At 49.8% G+C, this 23,432-nt stretch overlaps 10 protein-coding genes across 10 annotated transcripts; 7 read left to right on the plus strand and 3 right to left on the minus strand.

Moving 5' to 3' along the window:
* Positions 1 to 44: 44 nt before the first annotated feature.
* On the plus strand, positions 45 to 2,814 carry PV10_07262 (uncharacterized protein). Its single transcript, XM_016372145.1, has 3 exons — positions 45 to 1,575; positions 1,835 to 1,993; positions 2,081 to 2,814. Exons 1-3 carry the CDS (start codon positions 286 to 288, stop codon positions 2,126 to 2,128), a joined length of 1,497 nt encoding a protein of 498 aa, XP_016221477.1. The 5' UTR covers positions 45 to 285; the 3' UTR covers positions 2,129 to 2,814.
* Positions 2,815 to 3,040: 226 nt separating this feature from the next.
* Positions 3,041 to 5,893, plus strand: PV10_07263 (uncharacterized protein). Its single transcript, XM_016372146.1, has 3 exons — positions 3,041 to 3,373; positions 3,429 to 3,886; positions 3,940 to 5,893. Exons 1-3 carry the CDS (start codon positions 3,307 to 3,309, stop codon positions 5,623 to 5,625), a joined length of 2,211 nt encoding a protein of 736 aa, XP_016221478.1. The 5' UTR covers positions 3,041 to 3,306; the 3' UTR covers positions 5,626 to 5,893.
* Positions 5,894 to 6,565: 672 nt separating this feature from the next.
* Positions 6,566 to 8,317, plus strand: PV10_07264 (uncharacterized protein; the record flags this gene model as incomplete). Its single annotated transcript, XM_016372147.1, has 1 exon — positions 6,566 to 8,317. The coding sequence occupies one exon, from the start codon at positions 6,566 to 6,568 to the stop codon at positions 8,315 to 8,317; it is 1,752 nt and encodes a 583-aa protein (XP_016221479.1).
* A 322-nt stretch (positions 8,318 to 8,639) lies between these two features.
* PV10_07265 (uncharacterized protein) lies at positions 8,640 to 9,485 on the plus strand (the record flags this gene model as incomplete). The annotated part of the gene is made up of 1 exon (XM_016372148.1): positions 8,640 to 9,485. One exon carries the CDS (start codon positions 8,640 to 8,642, stop codon positions 9,483 to 9,485), a length of 846 nt encoding a protein of 281 aa, XP_016221480.1.
* A 408-nt stretch (positions 9,486 to 9,893) lies between these two features.
* On the plus strand, positions 9,894 to 11,711 carry PV10_07266 (uncharacterized protein; the record flags this gene model as incomplete). The annotated part of the gene is made up of 3 exons (XM_016372149.1): positions 9,894 to 10,329; positions 10,397 to 10,871; positions 10,932 to 11,711. The coding sequence occupies 3 exons, from the start codon at positions 9,894 to 9,896 to the stop codon at positions 11,683 to 11,685; spliced, it is 1,665 nt and encodes a 554-aa protein (XP_016221481.1). The 3' UTR covers positions 11,686 to 11,711.
* Positions 11,693 to 14,626, plus strand: PV10_07267 (uncharacterized protein). The gene is made up of 4 exons (XM_016372150.1): positions 11,693 to 12,189; positions 12,274 to 12,704; positions 12,784 to 13,294; positions 13,353 to 14,626. Coding segments are annotated over exons 1-4 (1,722 nt in total). The 5' UTR covers positions 11,693 to 12,187; the 3' UTR covers positions 14,131 to 14,626.
* Positions 14,627 to 14,923: 297 nt separating this feature from the next.
* PV10_07268 (uncharacterized protein) lies at positions 14,924 to 15,654 on the minus strand. Its single transcript, XM_016372151.1, has one exon. The coding sequence runs from the start codon at positions 15,585 to 15,587 to the stop codon at positions 15,084 to 15,086; it is 504 nt and encodes a 167-aa protein (XP_016221483.1). The 5' UTR covers positions 15,588 to 15,654; the 3' UTR covers positions 14,924 to 15,083.
* A 1,102-nt stretch (positions 15,655 to 16,756) lies between these two features.
* On the minus strand, positions 16,757 to 17,183 carry PV10_07269 (uncharacterized protein; the record flags this gene model as incomplete). Its single annotated transcript, XM_016372152.1, has 2 exons — positions 16,757 to 16,946; positions 17,014 to 17,183. The coding sequence occupies 2 exons, from the start codon at positions 17,181 to 17,183 to the stop codon at positions 16,757 to 16,759; spliced, it is 360 nt and encodes a 119-aa protein (XP_016221484.1).
* A 1,940-nt stretch (positions 17,184 to 19,123) lies between these two features.
* On the minus strand, positions 19,124 to 21,497 carry PV10_07270 (uncharacterized protein). Its single transcript, XM_016372153.1, has one exon. It carries the CDS (start codon positions 21,265 to 21,267, stop codon positions 19,642 to 19,644), a length of 1,626 nt encoding a protein of 541 aa, XP_016221485.1. The 5' UTR covers positions 21,268 to 21,497; the 3' UTR covers positions 19,124 to 19,641.
* Positions 21,498 to 21,726: 229 nt separating this feature from the next.
* Positions 21,727 to 23,331, plus strand: PV10_07271 (uncharacterized protein). The gene is made up of 4 exons (XM_016372154.1): positions 21,727 to 21,938; positions 22,014 to 22,292; positions 22,351 to 22,470; positions 22,523 to 23,331. The coding sequence occupies exons 1-4, from the start codon at positions 21,913 to 21,915 to the stop codon at positions 22,554 to 22,556; spliced, it is 459 nt and encodes a 152-aa protein (XP_016221486.1). The 5' UTR covers positions 21,727 to 21,912; the 3' UTR covers positions 22,557 to 23,331.
* The last annotated feature ends 101 nt before the right edge of the window (positions 23,332 to 23,432 follow it).

Genomic DNA, 23,432 nt, shown 5'->3' on the forward strand with positions numbered 1-23,432 from the left:
ATTGGCCCGCCAAACCTTTTTGGGACGACGACTCATCATTTTGTCTGGTGCCAATAGAACACGCCATCCCATCGTGATGCGTTGGTGGTGGCATTGAATCATCCCTCTCAACACCTGATCTGCTCATCAGGGTGGCCTTTTCTCTTTCTTTTTTTCATCAGCACCGATCGGGATCTTGTCTGTGGTCTTGTGGTTTTGGCGTTTCACTACAATCCCTCGGATTCTATCCATCCATCCACAGTGTCATTTCATCCTTTCCCCCCTGTCCCAGCGCTTTGGAGAGATATGTTTATCGAAGACATATTGGACTCCGCCGCTGTACCAATTTCATTGTTTGATCTGCTGTCCAACTCGATCGTTCTGGACCAGACAGTTCCATATCTGCCATGTTCTAGCCTTTTTGCTCTTGCAAGAACCTGCCACTCTATCCGCGACCTACTGTTCTCGACGCCATCGGTATTCCGCTCGGTCGACCTGTCACGTTGCCGCGGTGCGTATATCAATCCAGAGTTGCTGACGAGGATCGACTCTGGCGGAAACTCGTGGCGGGCTGAACGCATAGACGAGCATCTAACCGAAGACGAATTCTATGCTGGACCACTTCGGGGCGTGTTGTGGAAGTTGGGGCGCATGCATGTATTGCAGCGAGTTCACACTCTGATCCTTGATGGCTTGGCCTCTGTCACTCAGGATTTGGTCAGCGACCTTGTGTCAGATCCCCAGTACGCCGTCACCATCCTGAGCATCCGACGATGTCTTAATGTCAACCCATCAAAGCTCCAACAATTGCTCCGTCACATCTGTCGGCCCACTAGACCTACTGGCACTCCTCGCCTCAAAGGTCTTTACTACTTCACTCAGCCTTCGTCATCACTCAAGTTAACAGACGTGGATGGCCCAACGACAAGAGGGGTGACGCTGTCCGAAGGTGCTCAACTTGGCGCCTCCCCCACCCGCGGTCATGTCAACCCCGACACCATCGACCCATGGTATACAGCAGCAGGACAGGTCATATCCATTGGCCATGGAGAACGTACCTCGTGGGAGGAGACATTGCAAACCTGCCATGGAATCATCAGCTTTGATGCTGTGCTGTGCACGCACATGCATGCGGATATGGAACCAGTTCTACACGCTGCATCTCGTGATTTTCTGATGCAAAACAAGCCGGGCATTGCTCCAATGGCCACAATTTCCCTTGGGCCGTCCGGATGTGCCAGTTGCGGACGACACCCACGAGGTGGACCCGTTTGGGGTGAAAGTGACGTGCACGAATTTCCACTGATTTGGCCCCCGCCTGCATCAGGAAGGCTCGTCGATGCCGTACGACCGCCTCTACGAATGGCTTCGGATGGGAGACAGTTAAAGCAGCATTTGACTGTGTCGTGCACCTGGTGTCTCACTAATCGTCACTGCGACAACTGCCATCGGTGGTGGTGCAGTGACTGTTACAATCCAGGTCGAACGAAGAAGCTTGAGGATCTGGAACAATTAAGTCAGGCTGGCTTGAGCTATCTCCCAAGCCTGGAGGAACTTTGCACCGGAGTGGGGGAAGACCATGGTGACCGGATCAAGGTATTTAATGGCCTTTGCGTTGAAAATTGTCTGGTGAGCGAATGGATGGCTGGAGCTGGCGGAGGCGGCATGTGGGGGTGACAGACAACGAGTTGAGGAAGACGGATGAGATCCAGGGACATGAGAGAAAACTGGCCTTGGAGATTTCGATCCAATCTCAAGCTTCCCACAGGACTGCCATCCAACGAGCCCGCCGCTGACCACTTCGTCGCACACCATCAATTTTGTCCTGTGTCCATCCATTGACCATTGTGTCCAGCAGAAACTCAAACTATCCCCCGGTCAAGCCGCCGTGATGCGCCACTGCTTCGACTGTGGTCGCGTCTGTAGTGAGTGCGCACCTCTCAGCGCCCGGACGTGCATTCGATGCAAGAGCAGTTATTGTGTCCTTCATAACACAGGCTGCGACGATAAAACCGTATGTGCAAATTGTTACCACCGCTTCCACTACGAGGAGAGATGGCTCCGCAAGAGAGGACGACTGATGATGGTTGACTTGATCTAGTGTGACTGGTGTATGCATGGTGGACGAAGAACCAGGGAGCTGTATTGATGATGGCTTTTCAAGGAATTTGATCATCGCCATCACTTGACTTGACTCGACTCTTTTAGCATCTACCGGATCAGCTTGCAACTGGACTCGAGTGAGCCTCTATCTGCGCACAAGTCCCTCCTGGACTCTCATCTTCAAGGCTCTCCGTTCATTCGAACCTACTACTCGATGACTCTCAACTCCAATCTCAGCCAGGTGCTGTTTCTATCTAATCCTAACCACCTACTCTTGACGAAGCCTGATGCGAGCGACAAACTCTATTTAATTCTAATATCTAAGGGGTTGATATTTTCCAGTGTGTTTTGGCATGTTGGGCGTTGGTGGACTGGGAACTATGATGGTGTGTTGTTAAGCAAGCTCTTTTGTATTTTGGGAGTATATCTATCACAATGACGGTGCGGAGGATTGGGCTGGAGAGACCACAGCAAAATGTATCTTCGCTATTGACGCCGATCTATACACAAGTTTGATGGCATGTGAGAGAATTTGGACTTGCTGGATTGTCACCGAGAAACTGACGATCAAGGCTAGAATTCAAAAGGTTGGCAAGAAAATGAGAGAATCTGGGCAGAGAGAAGCAGATTAGCGAGGTCAATATTAGCAATAGATCCAGATGCTCCGGGGTACGCCCTGGGCGGTAGGCTTTAACCGTCCACGGCTATCCTCGCGTCACTCTGGCGCCTTTGGACGTTGCTTTTTAACCAAGGATGACCCCAATGAGCGCACCTGGCGGGGGCAACGGGGGCCAGGGTCCAGGCTTCCTACCAACCAGAATGGCTGCCATGCTGCCCCTCGGCCGCCTCAATGCTTATGGAGTCACCAGAAACAAGCTTGGAGATCCCTTTGTGGCATGACGTAGTCTACAGTACGTAAACCTGGCACTTTGTGACGCCAAAGGAGAAAAGTACGACGACATGATGCATGTGTTCTCTCTTCTACCTGGGTAACAAAGTGGTCAGAGGGAGCTGAAGACGCATTGTCGTCGTTGTCGTGATATTCCATCATTAATTCCTCCATCATTCCATCACTTCCTCCTCCTTTAAACCCCCTCTATCTCCACGGACACGGGTCGTGTCGACACACCGTCCCATCTGATCTTCAGCCCCTGCCTTGACTGCGCCTGACAGAGTTGACCGCCTACTGCGTTGCCCTCGCCAACATCAGCACCCAAGTCCATCATGGCTGCCAAAGTGCTGCAGACCAACTTTGATGTGGACTATGTCGTCACCTATCGCATGTGTGACGGTGAGTCGTCGATGACTTGGACTTGATGGGCATCCACTGACTTTCTCGCGTCCAGACAAAGCAAAGGGCATTGCTCAATTCCAGAAGCTCATTCGAGTCCTCAACCAAGTAGGCTTGACCACCGAGGTCCGCAGAGGTGATGAGACCTCGCTGCTCATATTTCTGAAAGCCGCCGACGAAAAGATCTTGGCCGATGTCGTCTATCGCTCTAGAATTAGGGATTGGCTCCATGGCATCCGTCAAATCCAACCTGTCTCTGATACTGCCCGAGCCTTGACTGCTGAGCCATTGACTCAAGCTGAACGATATCGCCAAATCCACCACATGATCACTTGTTCCCCTGAAGATGGCGGCGCAGGCATAACTCCACAATATGGCGAGTGGGAACAAGTCGAGGCTATCTTCCCGCTTCACGACCATGTTAAGAACAAGAGATGGTTGACTGAGTTCTCCCGCAAGACCTTCCTGACACCTGAGGACTTGGATGAGATTCGAGACACGATGGGCGAAAAGGTACTATTGTTTGGTCCTGACTTGTGACTAATCCTCTCACTGACCGGTTTCAGATTGCCTATTACTATGCCTTTATCCAGTCCTACTTTACCTTTATGACCTTCCCCGCAGCATTTGGATTCTCCTGCTGGGTATTACTGGGAAAATTCTCCCCTGTCTACGCCATCGTCAATGGCCTATGGACGGTTGTGTTTGTCGAGTACTGGAAACGCCAGGAACAAGAGTTGGCCATAAACTGGGGAGTCAAAAACGTGTCTGCCATTGAGGGCAAGAGGAAAGAGTTTGTGCCTGAGAAGACGGCGACTGACCCCATCACGGGCGAGAAGATTGCCTTTTTCCCGGCAAAGAAACGCCTGCAGAGACAGCTGCTCCAGATCCCACTGGCCTTGCTGTGCGTGGTTGCTCTTGGAGTGGTGATCTGTACCTGCTACGCCATTGAGATATTCATCTCAGAGATCTACGATGGTCCTCTGAAGTCGATCCTGGTCTTCCTCCCAACCATCATTCTCACTTTGGCGGTCCCCACCATCAGCTCACACCTCACCCAATTCGCCGAGCTGCTCACCAGCTTTGAGAACTATGAGACTCAAGAGGCCCACGACAAGGCCATGGTGTCCAAGGTGTTTGTGATCAACTTTATCACATCATACACAGCTATCTTCTTGACATCGTTTGTCTATGTCCCCTTTGCGACACTCCTTGTGCCGTATCTTGACATCTTCAGCCTGACGGCCAAGCCCTTTGTCAACGACGAGAAGCAAGTCGAGATTCCATCGCCGGCAACCTTCACCATCAATCCGAATCGGCTGCGAGACCAGATGATTTACTTTGCCGTTACCGCTCAAATTGTCAACTTTGGCATGGAGACAATTGTGCCGCTTTTGACTCAGAAAGGCACCAAGAAATACAAGGAAATGCAGTCTTCCAGGGCAGAGAAAAGTGCGGGTGCGGCACCTTCGATTTCCGCATCTGACCCTCCCGAGGAGAAGGAATTTCTTACTCGTGTCCGTGAGGAAGCAGCCCTGCCAGAATACGATGTTACGACGGATCTTCGCGAGATGTGCATCCAGTTTGGCTATCTCTCTTTATTCTCTGTCATCTGGCCACTGACACCAGTGTGCTATTTCATCAACAACTGGATCGAGATCCGAGGCGACACATTCAAGTTGACAGTCGAGTCTCGGCGCCCGACTCCCGAGCGCGCCGACTCAATTGGACCATGGCTGGACAGTCTTGAATTTTTGGCATGGCTTGGAAGTATCACGTCAGCAGCACTGGTCTACATGTTCAACGGCGGGAATGGACCGGACGGGAAGCCACACGCCATCAAGCTTTGGGCTCTGTTGTTGAGTGTCTTCCTGTCTGAACACATCTTTTTGGTAGTGCGGGTGCTGGTTCGCACGGCCATCTCGAAATTGGATTCGGCGGCACAGCGCAAGGAACGTAGTGAACGGTTCATGGTTCGCAAGAAATACCTTGAAGATGCTGGATTGGCTGACGCCATCAAACCGTTGGCATCCGCTCCCAACAGCCCGCTGGTTGATTCAGATGGTGCGCAGGCATTCAGTAATATCACCAGAGAGAGTCTGGAGGAGGATGCAAGACAAGATTCGCTGCAAGACTCAGACCCATCTGGTCGGTTTTGGAAGAGGCAGCGGAGTGGGAGAGAATCGGAACAGGTTGGCTTGGGATTGATTGACTTGATGGATCTGGGATCACGGGACAAGAAGAAACAGTGAAGAGGAACCGGCGACATCTTGGAAGCGTCTGGGGACTGAGTTTATGACGGCGATACGAGAACACGACACGACACCATGCGGCGGGGCGTTTAAGCTGGGGCTTGGAGAATCTGGAGAAATGGCAACGTGGTTTCGTTCTGCCTTTGTAGCACAGGGGCCACAGGGCGATTTATAACAACAGGTGTAGTCAGTCTTTGGTGCAGTACAGTCCTATAGGTATACGCCGATGACAATTGAGTCGTATGGGTTTCCAAAGGCAATGTCTGGGGATCATGATAGTCCAGCTTCCAAGTGATCTAGACTCCATGCTTATGGAATTGTTCAATTGTCAATATAATTGCAATCAAAATAAAACTGGCATGGCGTGGTTATGCTACCGTTCAGCCCAGCGTCATGAGTCAGGGGTGTCTATATATTTTGGACAGACAGACACGCTAAGTAGACGCCTCGAGATCTTGGAGAAATTCTGAAATTGCATGCATGATGATGGCCGAGGGCACGCGATGAAACTCCCCCTGTGGCCCCCTCGGCCCAAACCTAAACCACCCCCCCGGCTGGTTCCAGACAGGCCGAAAAGGAGGTGGAGAGGGGGAGAGCCCGGCGCGTTAAGTGTCTAATAATAATGAAAATCCGTTTCATCTCCAGTCGATCAGCCAATTTTCTCACACTCATGGCAGCAGAAAAGCGTCACTGCCTCGGGTGCAAGTTGAAGATGGGTTGCACCTGCTCAAACTGATGACTGGCTTTCTAGTTTTTGTTCTGTTCTGTGGAAGGAGCGTAGTCAGCCTCGTTCGCATCAATTGCATCCATCCGCCATCCATCCGCCATCCATCCACCATCCATCCATACCGTATATCCACTCATCAGGCCATCGTCCCTATTAGGCCCTCGGCCCAAGGCGCGCCAACTACTTAACCTAAACTTAGTAACCACGCGTGCCATGGCTGCCAATCTCACCTCGACCCAAGAAATGGGATCAAGGCTTCTAGGGTCCAAACCTCGATCCATCATCATTCCCATGGTCGACATGACAGATGATGGCGATTATGTTTCTTCGTCTGCGATGCCTCTTCCAACTCTTCAAAGTATGATGCTGGCGGCTCCCCCCTGGCTTCGTCGCCAGAGCTCCACGATGGGGGTCCTGGTCGGATTTCTTCCTAGCTTCGTCGCCGATTACATAAACCACAAGCCTCGCAAAGCTTCTTCAGATACCAAAATCTCCGCCCTCGATGGCCTGAGAGGCATCTGCTGCCTCATGGTCTTGCATATGCATTGGACTTTTGCCGTCACCGATAGCAACGAGGGTGGCTCTGCAGCCGTTAACACCCAGTTCTTGTTCCACCGGCCATTTTTCTACCTGTTGTGGGCCGGTACCAGTCATGTCTACATCTTCTTCGTCATGAGTGGTTATGTCCTGTCGGTGAAATGTCTGAACATGATTCATCAAGGACTGTCAATTCACAAGGTCATCACCTCGGCCGTCTTTAGGAGAGCGATTCGAATCTTTTTGCCGCCCATTGCTCTCCTTTTCATCTATCTCCTGGCCATCAGGGCGCATATCTTTGACAGGGGTATCCAGGTCTTCAACGAGAATCGATGGTTTGGCGAGCAACAAATTCGATATTTTGAGAACCCTCCTCAATATCTCGACAGCTTTTCTGCTCAGTTCTGGGATGTTCTGGGCGCTGTTCATAATTTGGTGGATCCGTCAACTCACTTTGGCAACTTACCTGAGTATGGTAACTACGACACTCACCTGTGGACGATGCCTGTCGAATTCTATTGTTCCATGACCCTCTTCGTGGTCTTATTGGCGACCTGCCAGCTGAAGACTCGGTATCGCGTGTCTCTGCATGGTGCCTTGGTCTTGTTCTGCTGGCTGACAAAGCACACCAACCACGGCCTCTTTTTTGCAGGTTTGTTCATCGCCGAAATGGACATCCTGGCCAAGAAGTCCTCAGATCCTAAATTTCAACTCCCTACTTCTCTCGATACCCAAGACTCCATTTTCCACAGGCTCCAATGGGGGTCCCCGGAAATATGGCCCTATCTTTGTGTCTCAAACATCATCTCCGTGGTGGCTTTCATTGGAGGCCTCTATATCTTGTCAATGCCCCTTCTATGGGCGGATGAGACCCCAGGATACACTCAGCTGTTGTCATATATGCCATCATTGATGGGCATGGAGCATCGCATGGAATCGCTGCGAGCCTTGGGCGCCGTGCTCGCTGTGTGGCCAATCACCTATGCCTCCGCCACAAGTGCTCCAGGTTCCACTCCAATCATCCGCTTCTTCCTAGCCAACCCAGTCTCCAAATATCTCGGACAGATTTCGTTTGCCCTGTATCTAGTCCATGGCTTCGTAATCCGCAGCCTCGGATACAGCATCTTACCTTCGATTTACAATATGGTTATTCGCGACCCAGAGCGTCGTACAGCGCTAGCAGTCCAGCGCTACCCCCAGGGTAACATTCCTGCCCCGTCACGTTTGACACCTGGCGAGCTGGGAACCATTTGGGTCTTGGGCTACCTCATCGTTCTCCCTGCCTGTGTGTGGGCGGCTGATTTGTTTTATCGTTTCATTGACGTCAAGAGTGTCAGCCTTGGCAGATGGATTGAACAGAAGATGACAAAAGATGAGCCAGCACCTCGAAGTGGGCCGTTGATCGTGGTCGAAGACAAGATTTACTGAATCCCAGATTGTCGGACACATTCGTCCACCCAAGTCACCGGACCAATGGGAGACTTTGATTTTGACAAGGCTGTGGCGTGTGATTGGCCAACCGCCACAAAATCTCCGAAACACCTTCGTTCAGTTCAGCCTTTCGGAAATTTTACCAGTTCACCATTGTCGGCGAGATCATCAGAGTTGTCGTCTATATATACAGCCTCCAGGAACACTCGGCGTGCGTGGAATTAACATCATCCTACATTTACGACAGTTGCTCAAGCAAAATTGAACAAGCAGTTAATTTGTTAACCACGTACCTCAACGAAGCATTCATCTCTACAACATGTCGACTATTCCTTGGCTACTATATACATATGCCTGGATGCCATACCCACGGCGCATCTCAATCTACCTTCGAGAGAAAAACATTCCAGAATCTCTGATTCGCATCATTGATTGTTGTGATCCAGCAACTGAAGGCATGCTGAGGGAAGAAAATCTACCCGCCAAACCAGCCGGCAGTCTCCCAATTCTGGCCATTCCAAATCACGGTGGCGCGGATGGACACTCGGACAAGGGATACACCTATATTCGTCAATCTGTCGCCATAATCAAGTACATTGACGAGCACTGCGACCAAGGCATATTAGGATTTCCAAAGTCAGAATACTCTATGACGGGGGAAAGTGCGATAGAGAGAGCAAGAATTGCCGAGATTTGTGCCCTAGCAGATGATTGTTTGACGGGGTGGAACTCAGTTCGCACGTTCGGCTCTGCAGCTGGTGCACTGAAGGATCCTGCAGCATCCAGGCAAATGATGACATGGGTCAAGAGATCACTGCAGACGATTGAGCAATGGTGGAACGATCGTGACATGCAACTCCTGCGCACGGGAGGCGTGGGGCAGGTCAATTTGGGAGACATTCTGCTCTTCCAATTCCTGCAATTCACCAAGGAAGATTACGGTGTGGACATGACCAAAGGGACCAACACCGTGATCAAGGATGCGTACGATCGAGAGATATTGGATGACTACCCCAAGCTTGCCGAGTTTTACGAGGCTTTTGGGGGTCGTGACAGCGCTATTCTCGATGGAGACCGCGGCGACATGGCGCCAGAAAGCGCATCCAAAGTAATGAAGACCTGGTGGGAAGGAAGCTTGGCAGAGAGCGCGGCATTGCCTGTATAGAGTACCAGCTTTCCAAAAGCATCAAGTTGGAGCAGATAATTCAGATCGTACCCGTCTCATTTATAGATGATCCAGTGTATATTGCAGTCGAGAGAAGAGCTGCTCCGTACATTCAGAAAAGTAATCCCAGACAGAGGCACTCACCCAAAAAGGGGGAGTCCTCCGAAGGGATTCAAGCTAGTCCAATTTAGGTTAGAACACCTTCTCTTTTGGACTTGAGGCAGCCTCGTCCTAGTAAATGGGGAATATGAGCATCATATCACAACCTAATGTGACTCTATTCAACATCTCGACCGCCCTTCATATTGGTGTCCTGAAAACTTTCCATAGCAGTTGTGTTGTCTGTTCGGCTGGCGGATCAATTGTGTTGCAGGCAACAATAATGAGATAAAGTTGCCGACCACTGTTATGCAAAACCTTTTGCCAGATTCCAAAGCAACGACTTCATTTGACAATAGGACAAGTCGTGGGGGACACAGTCAAAGGGTCCCAATTTTCAACGATGAATTTCAACATGCCGACTTGGTGATCCGTGGACGACCACCCAATGTCCAGGTCGATGCCTCGTCTGCATCTCTGGGATCCAGCTCGTTTCACCACGGCTTCTCCATTGATAGAGTTTCCTCACAATGGACAAGATCAACCTGGTCTACTGCCGGGCAACATGGCCGCATCCAAGAGATCGATGACGAAGACGAAGGCGAACCCGAGATCAAAGACGAGGTCGAGGGTCAAGTCCACGAGGTTACTCCTCTGATCTACCTTGACGAGTGGCAGAGCGATCCTTTCTCAGCCCTCCCTTCTGATTTACCGAAACATGTTCTGGCCGAACAGATGCACCAATGTAAATTACACCACAGTATCACTTGAATTTGGGAATGAACCTCCACTGACAATCATGATATTGATAGCCAAAACATGTCTACTGGAGATGGTCACCAACCGTTCAGCGGATTCGTACGGTCCGCACTTTGCTGGCAATATCCTCAATCTCGCTGTCAACAATACCACTTTACTGTACGCCATGATGTATGCGGGGATGATGTTTGCCCGCACTGCAAGCAATCAAACGACACCTACGGTCTTGGAACTTCAATTCGGTACTCGCGCCATTCAGATGCTCAGTCAACAGCTCAGGTCTCCCGTGACTGCTGCCACTGAGGCTAATGTCTGGGCCGTGGTGGCTCTGGGCTATTGCGACAACTTTATTTCATTGAGGCCTGGCAGGCTTCCGCGGCAGTCGTTCCTGAAGGAGCTTCAATCTCTGCATATCTACGGCAGGATGACGGTCAACCTCGCACATATCCAGGGTTTGAATCAGCTGATTCAACTCCTGGGCGGGCTCGATAAGATCCGCACGCCTGGGATTGCTCAAGTGATTTCCTTGTAAGTTCGATACCATGCTTTAGACCACTCGTGCTCTGTTGACCAGTTTCCTCACTTTAGTGCGGACTTATTCGAATCGACCCGCTACCTTTTACGGCCAGGTCTGCCTTGCATCTTTCATACTCGGACATTCATAGTTAATGATCGTCTCTCGGTAAGTTCGCAAGAGAGAAGATGGGCTGAAAAGGCGTTGGGACCACTGGGATCCTCCTTCCGAGAAATATGGGGTACTTCTTCGCCGTTACCGGTTCAAAAACTCTGCGAAGTCATCCGAGACGCATGCGATTTTACCATTGTTGTGGAAAACTATGTTGAAGGGAGATGGGTTCCGAGACTGCCTGCCGAGCTCACCGATCAACGAAACTATGTCCATCACAAGCTGATGAGCCTGGACAGCGAAACCGAAATCGCTGAACGCGGAGAGTGGTTGCACGATCAACATTATGAACCTTGTCGACTGGCCTGCATCGCCTACAGCTTTCTGGTCATTTTCCCATTCCCTCCCATCTTTGGGTTATTTGAGAGACTAGGAAGTCGACTTCAGAAGTCCATTATGAGCAGTTCGCTCAGGTTGGAGGAACTTGGTCGCACACGAAAGGAGCTTCATCTCTGGATTGTGGTCATGGGAGCTATCATATGCACCGGACTACCTGAACGAGCCTTCTACATCCGAGAACTTTCTCAGACCTTGAAACTGTTGAAGGTGAGCTCCTTTGACAGTCTGGTTCGCATCTTGCAGACGTTTCTGTGGCATCCCAAGACCAGCAATTACGATGCAATGGACCTCTGGCGGGCATTGAAGCTCGACGTCTGATAGGGTCGTCAATATTGATATGGACGATATATTTCCAACAAGAATGAGGAAAGAACGAACGACACGAACGACATTCCCTCGTTATTGCCTCATATCACCGTCATGCAGCGCACCTTCCACGTTGACACGGACCAAAACCGCCAAGAATCTCGAAATCGATATTAGCCCAATCAAGGAATTACAAGCGACGGTCAAGCCATCTTCGCCAAGCACTTTTGGCAACTTCCTCAGATCGGCCATCGTCATAGAAGGCGACTGACAATCTTGACGAATAATCTCGAATTCTCCTCGACGTCGCTTCTGGATGATATTGTTGTCGTCGATATATCAATAATTGCCCCTCTCTACGAGGCTCATGGTTTCCTTACGGCACGGCTATCTCTAGCCGTATCGTGGACCATGCCTCGGCCGATCTCCCAACGAGAAATCGACCTCGATCGCAAAAGTACTTTGGTGCTTGGGATCCAACCTCGACCCCAGTGTTGATAGATTTCATTGAAATATGTAAGGACCCGATGGTCTCCTTGGATACTTGGTTGCTTGGTCCCCCTCTTAGCCTGGATCCTCACTTACCAGCGAAACACCTAGGCCTCAAAAGATCCAATTCGTGACCGGGTACCCCCAAAGTCAAAAGGAAAAATCGGAATCTCGCAATTTAGTCAAAGCCAATGCCTCGAGGATCCGATGGAGGCAGGGCGATGTTCATACTTCCATCAGCACCACGCCTGTACAACCCCCCTCAAACCGACCTTTGGATTTTGTCGGTGAGCTCGATCTTCAAGGAGAGCCGTCACAGAGGAAACCATCCACCGCTCTTCAACCCTCGCAAAACACCCCTACCCTAGAGATTGGTCAAGAGTTTCTCTCGGCTCATGATCCAACCCGTTTACAGCCAGGGTCTGGGTTACCCGTTCCTGAGATTCCCCGGCCTCTCAGCATCTCTTTTTCTTATGTTCATCTCCCATTACAAAGTCAATCACCTTTGGCGAACCGCGGGACCGATGTGATTCTCGCTAAAGGTCAGTCGCTTTACATTGCCGCTCGCTTGATCGCTCTATGTCCTGTATGAACAATATTGACTCGGTGACGTACCTCCAGTGTACGAAGATCTTCATCAGATGTTCCCAGCAGACTCTTCCGGCAGAAGTCACATAGCAACAACGTGGTTCGAGACCATTATTGCCGATCCTGGACTCCTTCATGCCAGCTTGTATGCTGCCTTGGTCCGAAACAAAGTAACCAAACACCTCCTTATCGACCGAGAGGAGCTTAAAATCGCCGTTTGCCAGTCCGAAAGTGTCCAAGCTATCAATTCCAGGTTGTCAGACCCCAAACCCGGCGTTGCCTGTGGTGACCTTAATATTCAATCTGTTTTCAATCTTGCATTCAACTGCCTGCGGAGCCAGGACAGTGGCGCGGACAGCTCCTCGAGTCAATCCCAATTCACCCGTCCAGCTCAAGGCCCTCTCGGTTCATTGAAAATGATTGATGTTTACGGCGGTCGCATTGAGACAATGCCAGTACATTGCCATGGCCTAAACAGGATGATTTCTGTCCGTGGTGGACTTCACAAGCTCGAATTGCCGGGACTGGCGTCACAGATATCTTAGTGAGTGATAGTAAATGGCTTGAGTTGGCATCGACTACCCACTAACGAATATTTGCAGTAATGATCTGATTGTAGCTTCCCGTCGGCTCGAGCGGCCCTCGCTGCATTTCGTCGCTGGTCTCAATTTCGACATGGCTATGTCGCTGTCAGCGCTCCGTCGAGTTGACCGCCCACTCCGTCAACTGGGCCACGGGTTTCGCATTCTAAAAACGCTCCGTCCCGACACTTCAGACAGACTGTTAACATGTCTCCACCATCTCAGCCTATATACTCTTGGCATGGATGACTATCTAGCCGTACGCCCCGAAGCGCAATCACTGATAGTCATCGCGGATCAACGAAATTATGTCCAACACAACCTCATGACCAAAATACCTAATTCAAAATCACCTGACACCCACGACAATGATGAAGATCATCTTCTTACCCTCTGCCATCTAGCCGCCACCATCTACAGTTTTCTCTGCATCTTCCCAATTCCCGCCGCTCCATTTCATTCCCTCGCAACACGAATCAGAACGATCCTTGGATATGCCAGATTAGCTCGCGAATTCGCTGAAGCGCCTGAACTTATGCTGTGGATCTCTATCATGGGAGCACTAGCGTCAATCGGCAGTCCGACAGGAGATCGTGCTTGGTTCGTCGCAGCTCTTGACCGTGGCTTCAGAAGGTTGAAGCTCGAGTCATGGGACGAACTGCGCGCCCTCTTGTTGCGCTTTCTCTGGTTTCCCAGTACCAATGATTACGACGGTGGTGTCTTATGGGAGGAAGTCGAGGCTTCCGATCCATTCGATTTTGGACCGCCCAGCCAGATCAGTGCTGGAGGTGTCGGCTGAGGAAATTCGGTGTCTTGGTTTCATTTTTATTACATCGAAAGACCTCTATGGGTTAACTGATCTCGTTCTCAGTGGACTGGAGCACACTCATTGCTTCAAGACCAGGCACAAGCAATACCCGTCACGGTTTCTGCTCCTCAATGAGATCACGAAGAGCCATCCAAGCTCTAACTCTATAAATCAGGACCGTCATGGAAATATCGTGCGGCCATTGGCCTGCCACCCATATATAATTCCAGCATGATTGTGAGGAGTAAGGCATGCTATGTCCAAGGGGTATGGACAAGAAAGAAATATCCGCAATTGCTCGCTCGTTTAGTGAGACAAGGAGGATGGCAGAGTAGATGAGCTGCCCACGTGAGGGAAGCGTCCCAATTATATAGCGAAGGAGAGGACGGTGCCGATAACTCCTATACCGTGTTGGCTGCATCGTGGTAGTAGAGCCAGGCGCCATGATCGCATCTGATTATGGATTTGAATGAATGAATGAACGAACAAATGAATTAATGGATACATATTTACTATATACACTCTTCTGCGATCGTCTACTTGACTCTGTTCTGCTCTGCTCTGATCTGATCTGATCTGATGTATTGTTCCTAAGTATCAGTCAACCATCTCCTACATATGTATTAATCCCTGGTCGCCAGGTCAAAATTGTCCAGATTACCAGGACTGGCAGATCGCTACGACAGTGACAATTATGGTTATGCCTTTTACTCTTACATCATTTTATAACGTTCATATATAGAACAGGAGATGTTATGGTAGAAAATCTTTTTTTTAAAGAATCTTTGTCATCAGTCATAATCATTATATGCCGTAGAACGTATATACAGGCTGAAAAGGTTTGTTGTACAAGAATAGTGGTCCATCGTCAATCTCTGATGATGCCTTGCCTCAGATGGGACATCGAAGCCAATCTCAATGTTTGGTTGTTGAAGGGTATTTATTCAAAGCCAATTGTGAATGGCCGAATGTTCGTGAATCCCGGCATATTTGAGATTCTCCTTGATGTCCGCCAGATCGCATGCGTCGCAGATCTGGATGGGACTAGGGAGAAAGTAGAGATCATCAGAATTTGAAATGTCGTTTCTGAGAAGATACATCTGACAGCATATTGGTGATGAGGTTGGTGGCTCAGAGGCCGGTGGTCTCTGGGTGTGAGATGAGTAGGAGCTACTAGCTCTGTCGCATTCTGAGAGGTGGTCGCAATCTGAGAGGTCGACAACTAGACTGATGCGATGGACTTCGACCAGGGGTGGTGGACTTAGTTCTTTATCTGAAGGCGGTTGTTCGCTGGCCTGTTTGCAAGCGGTAGCGTGGGTTTGGTAGAGATCGGACCAGCGTTTATTGCAAGCTGACTCTTCTTCATTCGATTTCTCCGTGGTCTTCTTGCGATGTCGTAGTTTCTCAAAACTGGTGAGAGACAATCTGAAGGATTTTGGGCGATGCATTTTTTGACGATGAGATAGAAGTGAACTTCACACGAAAGCTAGAAGAAGGGAAGCATAAACTACGGGGACATTGGGGTCTCAAACCTGGATAGATATAGTTCAGAGCAGAGCGAGTCGCGTGCTCTGGGCATTCGTAAGTTCTCTGAAACTTGTGTAATCTGGCTTGCATCGAGCTGGAAGAAGCCGTCCGTCGATTCATGGAATGCCCGTGCTTTTTGTCATGCCACGCGAGCTGCCTACTTGAGTTAAACGGACGGGCGGCAGGCAAGCATAACTTTCGACTTTCTTCGGGATGAAAGGGAGAAAATCCCACGGACCTTTTCACCACGTGTTTGACACAACCCGAAGAGATGGTTCAGGTGGATGTACTCCGTAAATGAGATCATTCTCGGCAGAAGGATGGTTGTTTGGGTTAGATGTGTTTGACGCACAGGGCACATTTCTTCAGCCTGGGATGCGGAATATTGAAGTTATATGGGCGCACGGTCGCAAAAGTTGAGCAGGCACGGCAGGATGAGAGAGATCCACGAGATCTCAAGCATTGGCCACGTAATTCGTCGATCTCCAAGGTATTTATCATCGAGAGAAAAAGTGTTCCTGGATTCTCGGCATCGCACACAATCGATATGGAGAATTGCATCTGTCTCCCGATTTCCAAGCAACGTCGGATATCGGGTGCGTCGATGCCGAGAAATGTCTTTGCGTAGATCCCCGATGCATTATACACTGTTTCCACAAAGGTGTTCTGTCCGTGTCTGGATTGATGTGGATTGCCAGCCTGGTGGGAACTCATCTATCTAAATAATAATAAGTCCTTCGTAGTCCGTAGTGTATTTTCCGAAGCGACCTTGGCAAGGATTGTGAAATGAAGAATCTTTCACATTCCATCGCACCTTCCCTGCCGTTTGCTTGTTCCCTTCCTTCCTTATATGCCTCGTTCTGAATAGGAAGTGACGGTTTAATTGTCATCCGGAAGGCGCTACCCGACTGACCCAGTATGCGACTGACTATCACCTCAACAAGCTGGTTTTCGCTTCAATTATGTAGCATTATTCCAATCCTGAAAATGATCCATACAAAGAAGACGGTAACTTTTGAATGCTATACTAGTTCCGTATTTTTTTGGGTCCGAATATAGCTTCCTCGGACGATTCTATGCACCGAAGCGACTAAGAGCTCTCTCGCTGCTTCTTCTGCTCAATCGTCTTCACTTCACTGTCTCGTGGGTCTCTTATTTCTTGACTTGGATTTCCTTTTCTTCTAGACTCTTTGATTGCGGCCTGTTCAGAAGCGGCTGGTTTGTTGCTGTGGAAAATATAGTAGCCCGGGATGAGCGCAATTGCAGCAAGCCCAGCAAGACTGCATGTGGTTAGCTACCTAGCTTGACTTAGGTGACCATCTAGATCGCCACCATCAGGTGACTCACAATAGCGGTCTACTCTCCTTGCCAGATTGAGGACCAGTTGATCTCGAATGGTCGACCTGCTCTGCGTATGATCTTGTCACTGTAGGTTTCTGGGTTCTGATGATGACAGAGGATGCTCTGGAGAGTGGTCCTCCGAGAGAGTGGCTTTGATGGGCGAGAATTGTGGACATTGCAAAGGAGTATGGATATCGTGTATGCATCACGGTTCGAGTGTTGGTTCCTAATCAATTAGACAATGGAGAACAGACTGTGTTTAGTGTCATCTTAGAAGAACAATGTTTTCTATGAATCTTTCAAGAACGGTCGCGTCATGATCTTATTCCTTACATCATGATTTTATATGACGTGGTCGAGGGAGTTCAGTATCCGGCCCAGTGAATACCTAGGAGTGGTTGGCTGAAAAGGGTCGCCACATGACATTTCATCAGTCCGTGAATTACTTATGTCAAGGCATCCTTCCATCCAATGTCTGGCTTCTAGTCATGGAGCTCATGTTTATGGAGATGTGAAGATGTGAAGATTCTTAAGTCCGAATGTATCCTACCCCTCAAAGGCTCCCATCTTCCCCGCACAGTTTACGGAGTACTTTTTGTCCAGGTTAGCATCTTGTCCTCCAACAGGTATGGATATAAGTACTAGGTAGGCATCGATATACCGAGATCTAAAGATAAGTACGTCCCATACTCGTACCCTGCTGTGTCATTTTTCGCAACTCCATCACCTGGCGCTAGACTAGCAGACAAAGATTCTTCAAAGCGAAGGTTGCTTCAAACAAGCGTCACAATCCCATCATCAAAATGAGGGCTCAAGTCTTGTCAGCCTTCAATGAACCCTACGTGTTCCAAGATGATTTACCAACACCCAAAGACATCCCCAAAGATGACATATTGGTAAGAGTCCTCGCTGCCTCCTACTGCCACACCGACACAGTCTACTCCACAGGCGTCATGCCACCAGCAACACTCCCCCGAGTCGGCTGTCACGAGTTCACTGGCGAAGTTGTGGCTCATGGCTCCGGTGTCCCACCTAGTCTCCTCCAGACCCTCAAAGTCGGCACCAAAGTTGGTGTTCCCGTTCGTTCCTATCACCCTTGCGGACACTGTCTAGAGTGCCTGAACTCCGAGGACGATGATGTCCAAGGCTATAGTGTCATTTGTCCTAAAGCACATCGACTTGGTATCTCGATCGATGGTGGATTCCAAGACTACGTCTGTGTCGATGCCCGCCAGGTCCAAGTCATCCCGGAGCCTTTGACTGCACTTGAGACAGCGCCGCTCATGTGTGCTGGCTTGACTATTTTCGCCGCCCTGCAACGAATTCAGGTCGAGTGCCGACAGAGGGGCCGACCGTGTGACAAGATTGCAATTATCGGGGCGGGCGGGGGTCTTGGTCATCTAGGTGTGCAATTTGCCGTCAAGATGGGCTTTTCGTCCATCATAGCGACCGATGCGTCCGATGGTGCTATGAAGGTTGTCCGGCGCGTCTGTGATGGGTTTAGTACTTCTGAAAAGGAAAGGGTTTTTGTGGTAGACGCCCGTACGACAGATCCCGCTGAGTTGTTGGAGACTTACTTCCCTCATGAGGATGCGTCTCTTGCCATTGAGAATGGCGTGGATGCAGTCATCGTTCTCCCAGAGACGCAAAAGGCCTTTGACTATTCAATGAAGATTCTCCGCAGACATGGAACATGTTGTATCGTCAGCTTCCCTTCTGGATTTCAAATGGATCCTAACGATCTCATCTTCCGTGACATCAAGATCATTGGAAGTTTGATCGGGACGAGGAAGCAGATGAAAGAGATGATGCAATTGGCGGCAGATACGGGTGTCCGCGCCCAAATCAAATCATTTGCCTTGGAAGATCTCAACACACTGGTGGATGAATACCATAAAGGCAACGGTGGGAAATTGGTCATTGATATGACCTTGAACAAGGACCAGTGAAGAGAACACCCTTCAGTCGCAATAATATCAGACATACAACAAACATAAGTTCGACACACATCCGGTATCCTGGATCTTGGACCAGACTCATCTGCCTCTGAAGCAAAGACGGTCATGGACTACGACGGATCAACATCTCTACCAAAACAGAGGAAAGGAAGGCTAGACAGGTTTTATGAACTCGTGATGTTTCGTTTCACTTCATTAACTCATGTTCCACAATAAGGTGGAATCGCTTTTGGCACTTTTGCCGGACCATTTGAACTATGCAGCAACCAGCAACCAGCAACCAGCAGCCGATCAACACCACTTCCATGTCACCGACCAATTTATGCTCAAGATCCAACCGAGACGCCTTCGCAAAATTCATGGCAGCTCGTGAAAACTTTCACTTTTTTTTTGGTGAGAAACGCCGCCCCGTAACAAACAACAATCTCCCCTCGATAAGCACGCCCCAAGGCATTAAACCTCGTGAAGATAACGAGGGATATGTGCAAAGTTTCTTTGTACCCATTCGCAAAACTCGGGAAAAGGCAGGGTGATTTGATGCCCAATAGTATCGCTTCGCATCGCATGAAAATCATCGACTGATGTATGATTGGGTATCGTAACTTTTGGAGAAACGAAAGCAGGGGAAAGGAAGATGATGGACGATGAGAAAGTCGTGTGTCGTGACCTCAAATCATTAAACATCATCACGCAAGCAATGTTGCTCGAATGCACCAAACAATGCATCGTCAATTCGGGAAGGTGTAGGAGGTGCAGAACGCTCAAACTCGAAGATGTCTTCATCCAGAGTGGCAGCAGGAGCAGCAGATGCAGTGGCAGCTGTGGTATCAACACCCAGGGTGGACAGACGTAGAGGCGAATTGGGATATTCACCCGCAGGGTACTCGTAGGTGTTGCCGCCGTAATAAATCTGGTTGCCCAACATAGTGACTGAGCCAGAAAGGAGACCATCGCCCTGGAAATTGTCGTCAAAGTCCAGATCGCCAGCTTCCGGATCGTAGGTGCCATAGTATAGAATGTCCTCTTGCTTGGCAGGTCCGCCAATAAGCGAAGCCAGGGTGGATGTTTTCTTCACTCCCTTGTCCTTGCGCGGCTTGCGTTTCTTGGGTACTTCTCCTTCGAGTGAGGTGCTGGTAGCCTTGCGTTTCTTGTCGCGGGTCTTCCGCTTGCTCTCTAGACCGAGATGAGCAGTGCGGATGTGTTCTTCTAGACTGGCTTTGCTTGTAAAAGAACGTGCGCAGCCTTTAACCACGACGTCTTGATCGCCGTCTTCGTCCAAAATTGTCATCTCTGTCTCACCACAGACAAAATCGCGGCGATTCTCATGTACTGTCTTGATGTGGACATTGAGGTTGCCTTTCTTGGTGAATGCTTTACCACATCCAATATGGTCGCACACGAACGAAGGGTTGATGACTGGTCCATCCGGTGGAAGAACACCATGCAGAAGTTCCAAATGGCGGGTCAATTCCTTGTTGGTGGTGAATGATGTGGGACATTGAGGACAAGTTGGTGGATGCACGATCTTGAGATGTGCCTGGAACTCTCCATAAGTAGAGAATCCCGCAACCTGTTGGTGGCTAGGGTCCAAGTCACCGCTAGCCAACAAGGCCTGATTGTGCTCCTGGCACTCGATGCATGAAAACCTTGAAGGATCATGCTTAGCTCTTTGATGAGCACGTAGATTCTCGGCGGTGTCATATGCTTTTTCACAAGGTTGACCAGTGACAGAATCAGCTTCCTGACAAGGGAAGGGTCTGATGTTGTGATGAACAGACAAGATGTGTCGATCTAAAGTGCCTTGCTTCCGGAACTCTTGACCGCAGTCTGCATAATCACACCGAAACTTCTGCCCCTCATGAGTATCAATGTGTCTGCGGAGGCGGGTCGCGGTGGTGAAGCTTTTGTCACAACCCTCGTAATCACACTTGTGGTCACGGATTTTCTGATGTTGGCTTTTGACATGGTGCTTCAGGTGGCTGTCCCGGAGGAAGGATTTGGTGCAGGGAAAGTAGGAGCACTTGAAGGGCCGTTCATTTGTGTGAGATCGAATGTGTTCTTTGAGACGAGCCTGGCGGTTGAATGCCTTCTCACAATTTTCGTATGGACACTTCAGATTCTTGGGTCGGGACAGCCTAGAGCTGCTACCGGAAAGGGGTGTCGTTGCAGGTGTGGAGGAGGCTTGTGGGTGGGTGTCGAAGTCATCGTCGTCAGAGTCCGCTGCCGCAAGATCGTAGTCGTCGCAGAGATCAAAGTCCTCGTCCTCGTCGTCCGAAGCTGCCTGCACTCTGGGTTTCGGCATGGCAGCGGCCAACGACGCCGCTAATGGCTGAGGAATAGCACTGAACAAGCGTCTCAATCGCAGTTAACTGGGAAGATTTGTCTGCAGAAGGGACAAACTTGAACTGTGATTTCTTGGACAACCAATGACAGTGAGTGGGGTTGGGCGTTTCGGCAGATTTTCATACTGTAGTGATTACGGACTTGCGGGATGTGCGGTTGGCCCAGGTCTCCGCTGACAGAACAATTTTCTTGTTCGCCGGGGACTGTGAGGATAGGGATTGCATGAGGTGGTGATTGATTCGTCCAGGTTTAGCCAAGATCTGTCCACTTTTTTTTTAAAAGACACTCCGTCCATTGGTGATCACGTGAATTTTGATGCCAAGAGTTTTCTTGAGTTCTAAAGAAAATCACGTGATTATGATTCCCGCATTTGTGACTTGGGGGAATTTGAACTCACCGGTCGCGGAGTCAGAAAAGTTTTGAATTCACTGGTTGTTGACAATATCATTGCGCGCATACGACTGTGTTGAGACATTGCCTGCACTGTCTTCCAATCCACTCGTTTCTACACACATCTAAAACAACAGGTTGTGACCTTGAGTCAAGATCTAATCGGACACCTCTGCAACAAAACTTCACATACCCTCCAAGTCACGTCTTGATCATGTCTGACTACGGCGATGAGGGCGGGTACGTCTCCATTGACACACGCTTTTGCTGCGTCTGTCTATGACTCCCGGAGAGATGGCTAACATAGTCTGACAGCTACGGTAACGATGAGCCGGATGACACCTTTTACGAACCCGAAGAAGACGTTCAAGATTTTGCCCCCGATGCCGAAGTAGATGAGGATGCGATCGAGGCCAACCGCAATGCCGAAGATGGCGATGATGATCGAGTTGTTGTTTCCGGCGATCCCAACCAGGTTCAAAAACCCTCCAGCGACGCAGACAAGAAAATCCCCGACGATAAGCGAACCACCACTCCATACATGTCAAAGTACGAGCGGGCGAGGGTTCTAGGAACAAGAGCGTTGCAGATCAGGTATATACCATTTTCTTGAGCCGCTGGCTACTGAACAAGATCTTTCTGACATAATCAGCATGAACGCACCTGTCCTTGTCGACCTCGAGGGAGAGACCGATCCTCTTCAAATTGCGATCAAAGAGTTGAACCAGAAGAAGATTCCCCTTGTCATTCGACGTTATCTTCCTGACGGATGGTGGGTTCTTCGTCATGCTCTTAGTGGTCTATACTTGTCTAACTTGGCTCAGGTACGAAGATTGGACATGTGAAGAACTGCTATGAAACCTCGTAGGGTTCGTTACCGCACTCCCAGCGTCTCTCGAACTGTTCGACCAAGCTCCCAATGCACTTCGCTCGCTCTTCGCTCGCTCTTTCGGCCTACAAGAAGCCGCGACTGGTGGTGGCGGTGGCGATGGCGGCCGTTTCCATGTGATTTTTCGTGCCAATCCCTCGTTATAACCTGGTGTCGACTGCCGCCACGAAGACTAGAGCCTCCTTTGAGTATATGCGAAACCTTACCGGGGAACACCTCCTCCAGAATTGGTTATTCCTACTTCGCGACGGTCCTTGGCCACGAGGTCGCCACCGCCGACCCGGAGAAAGCTCACAATGAGGCCTGTCAATCAAGAGGACTCTATGGTTTCACGTCTTCAAGAGCGTCTCCTCAGTATTCGCGCAGCGATCATCGTCCTCATCCACAGGCCGTGCATCTCTAGCGATGAAGTCCAACCTTGCACAAATGCCGTGATGAAAACGTTCGGCAGCCGGTTGTATCATCATCATAGAAAGGATCACGAGTCACGGGGGGATTACCGAGGCGGTCGGGGTCTGTGATAGGAGTCGTGCATTGTGCGAGGATTGGTTCCAGTCCATCCTCGACAAGAGGGGATTCTTCCGCAGTTGCAGAAATTAGGTTTTCAATGCATATCTCTATATCACAATGGCATCGGAATCATGTAACACGAGTGCACTTCATACGTATGTCAGCTTGATTGAGGATACCGTAGTCTACAAGTCTACTCATACCTGCAAACCTCTCTTGCTACTTGAATACAACGCAAGTGGGCCGGGCTGGATGTCTCTGAACCATTGACATCAGCAGTCTAAACTAGCGAAACAGCAATGACGTTGGATCAGCAAGTCTCGATGCAGTTGAGA

Source organism: Exophiala mesophila, assembly GCF_000836275.1.
Source record: "Exophiala mesophila strain CBS 40295 unplaced genomic scaffold supercont1.5, whole genome shotgun sequence".
Lineage (NCBI taxonomy): Eukaryota > Fungi > Ascomycota > Eurotiomycetes > Chaetothyriales > Herpotrichiellaceae > Exophiala > Exophiala mesophila.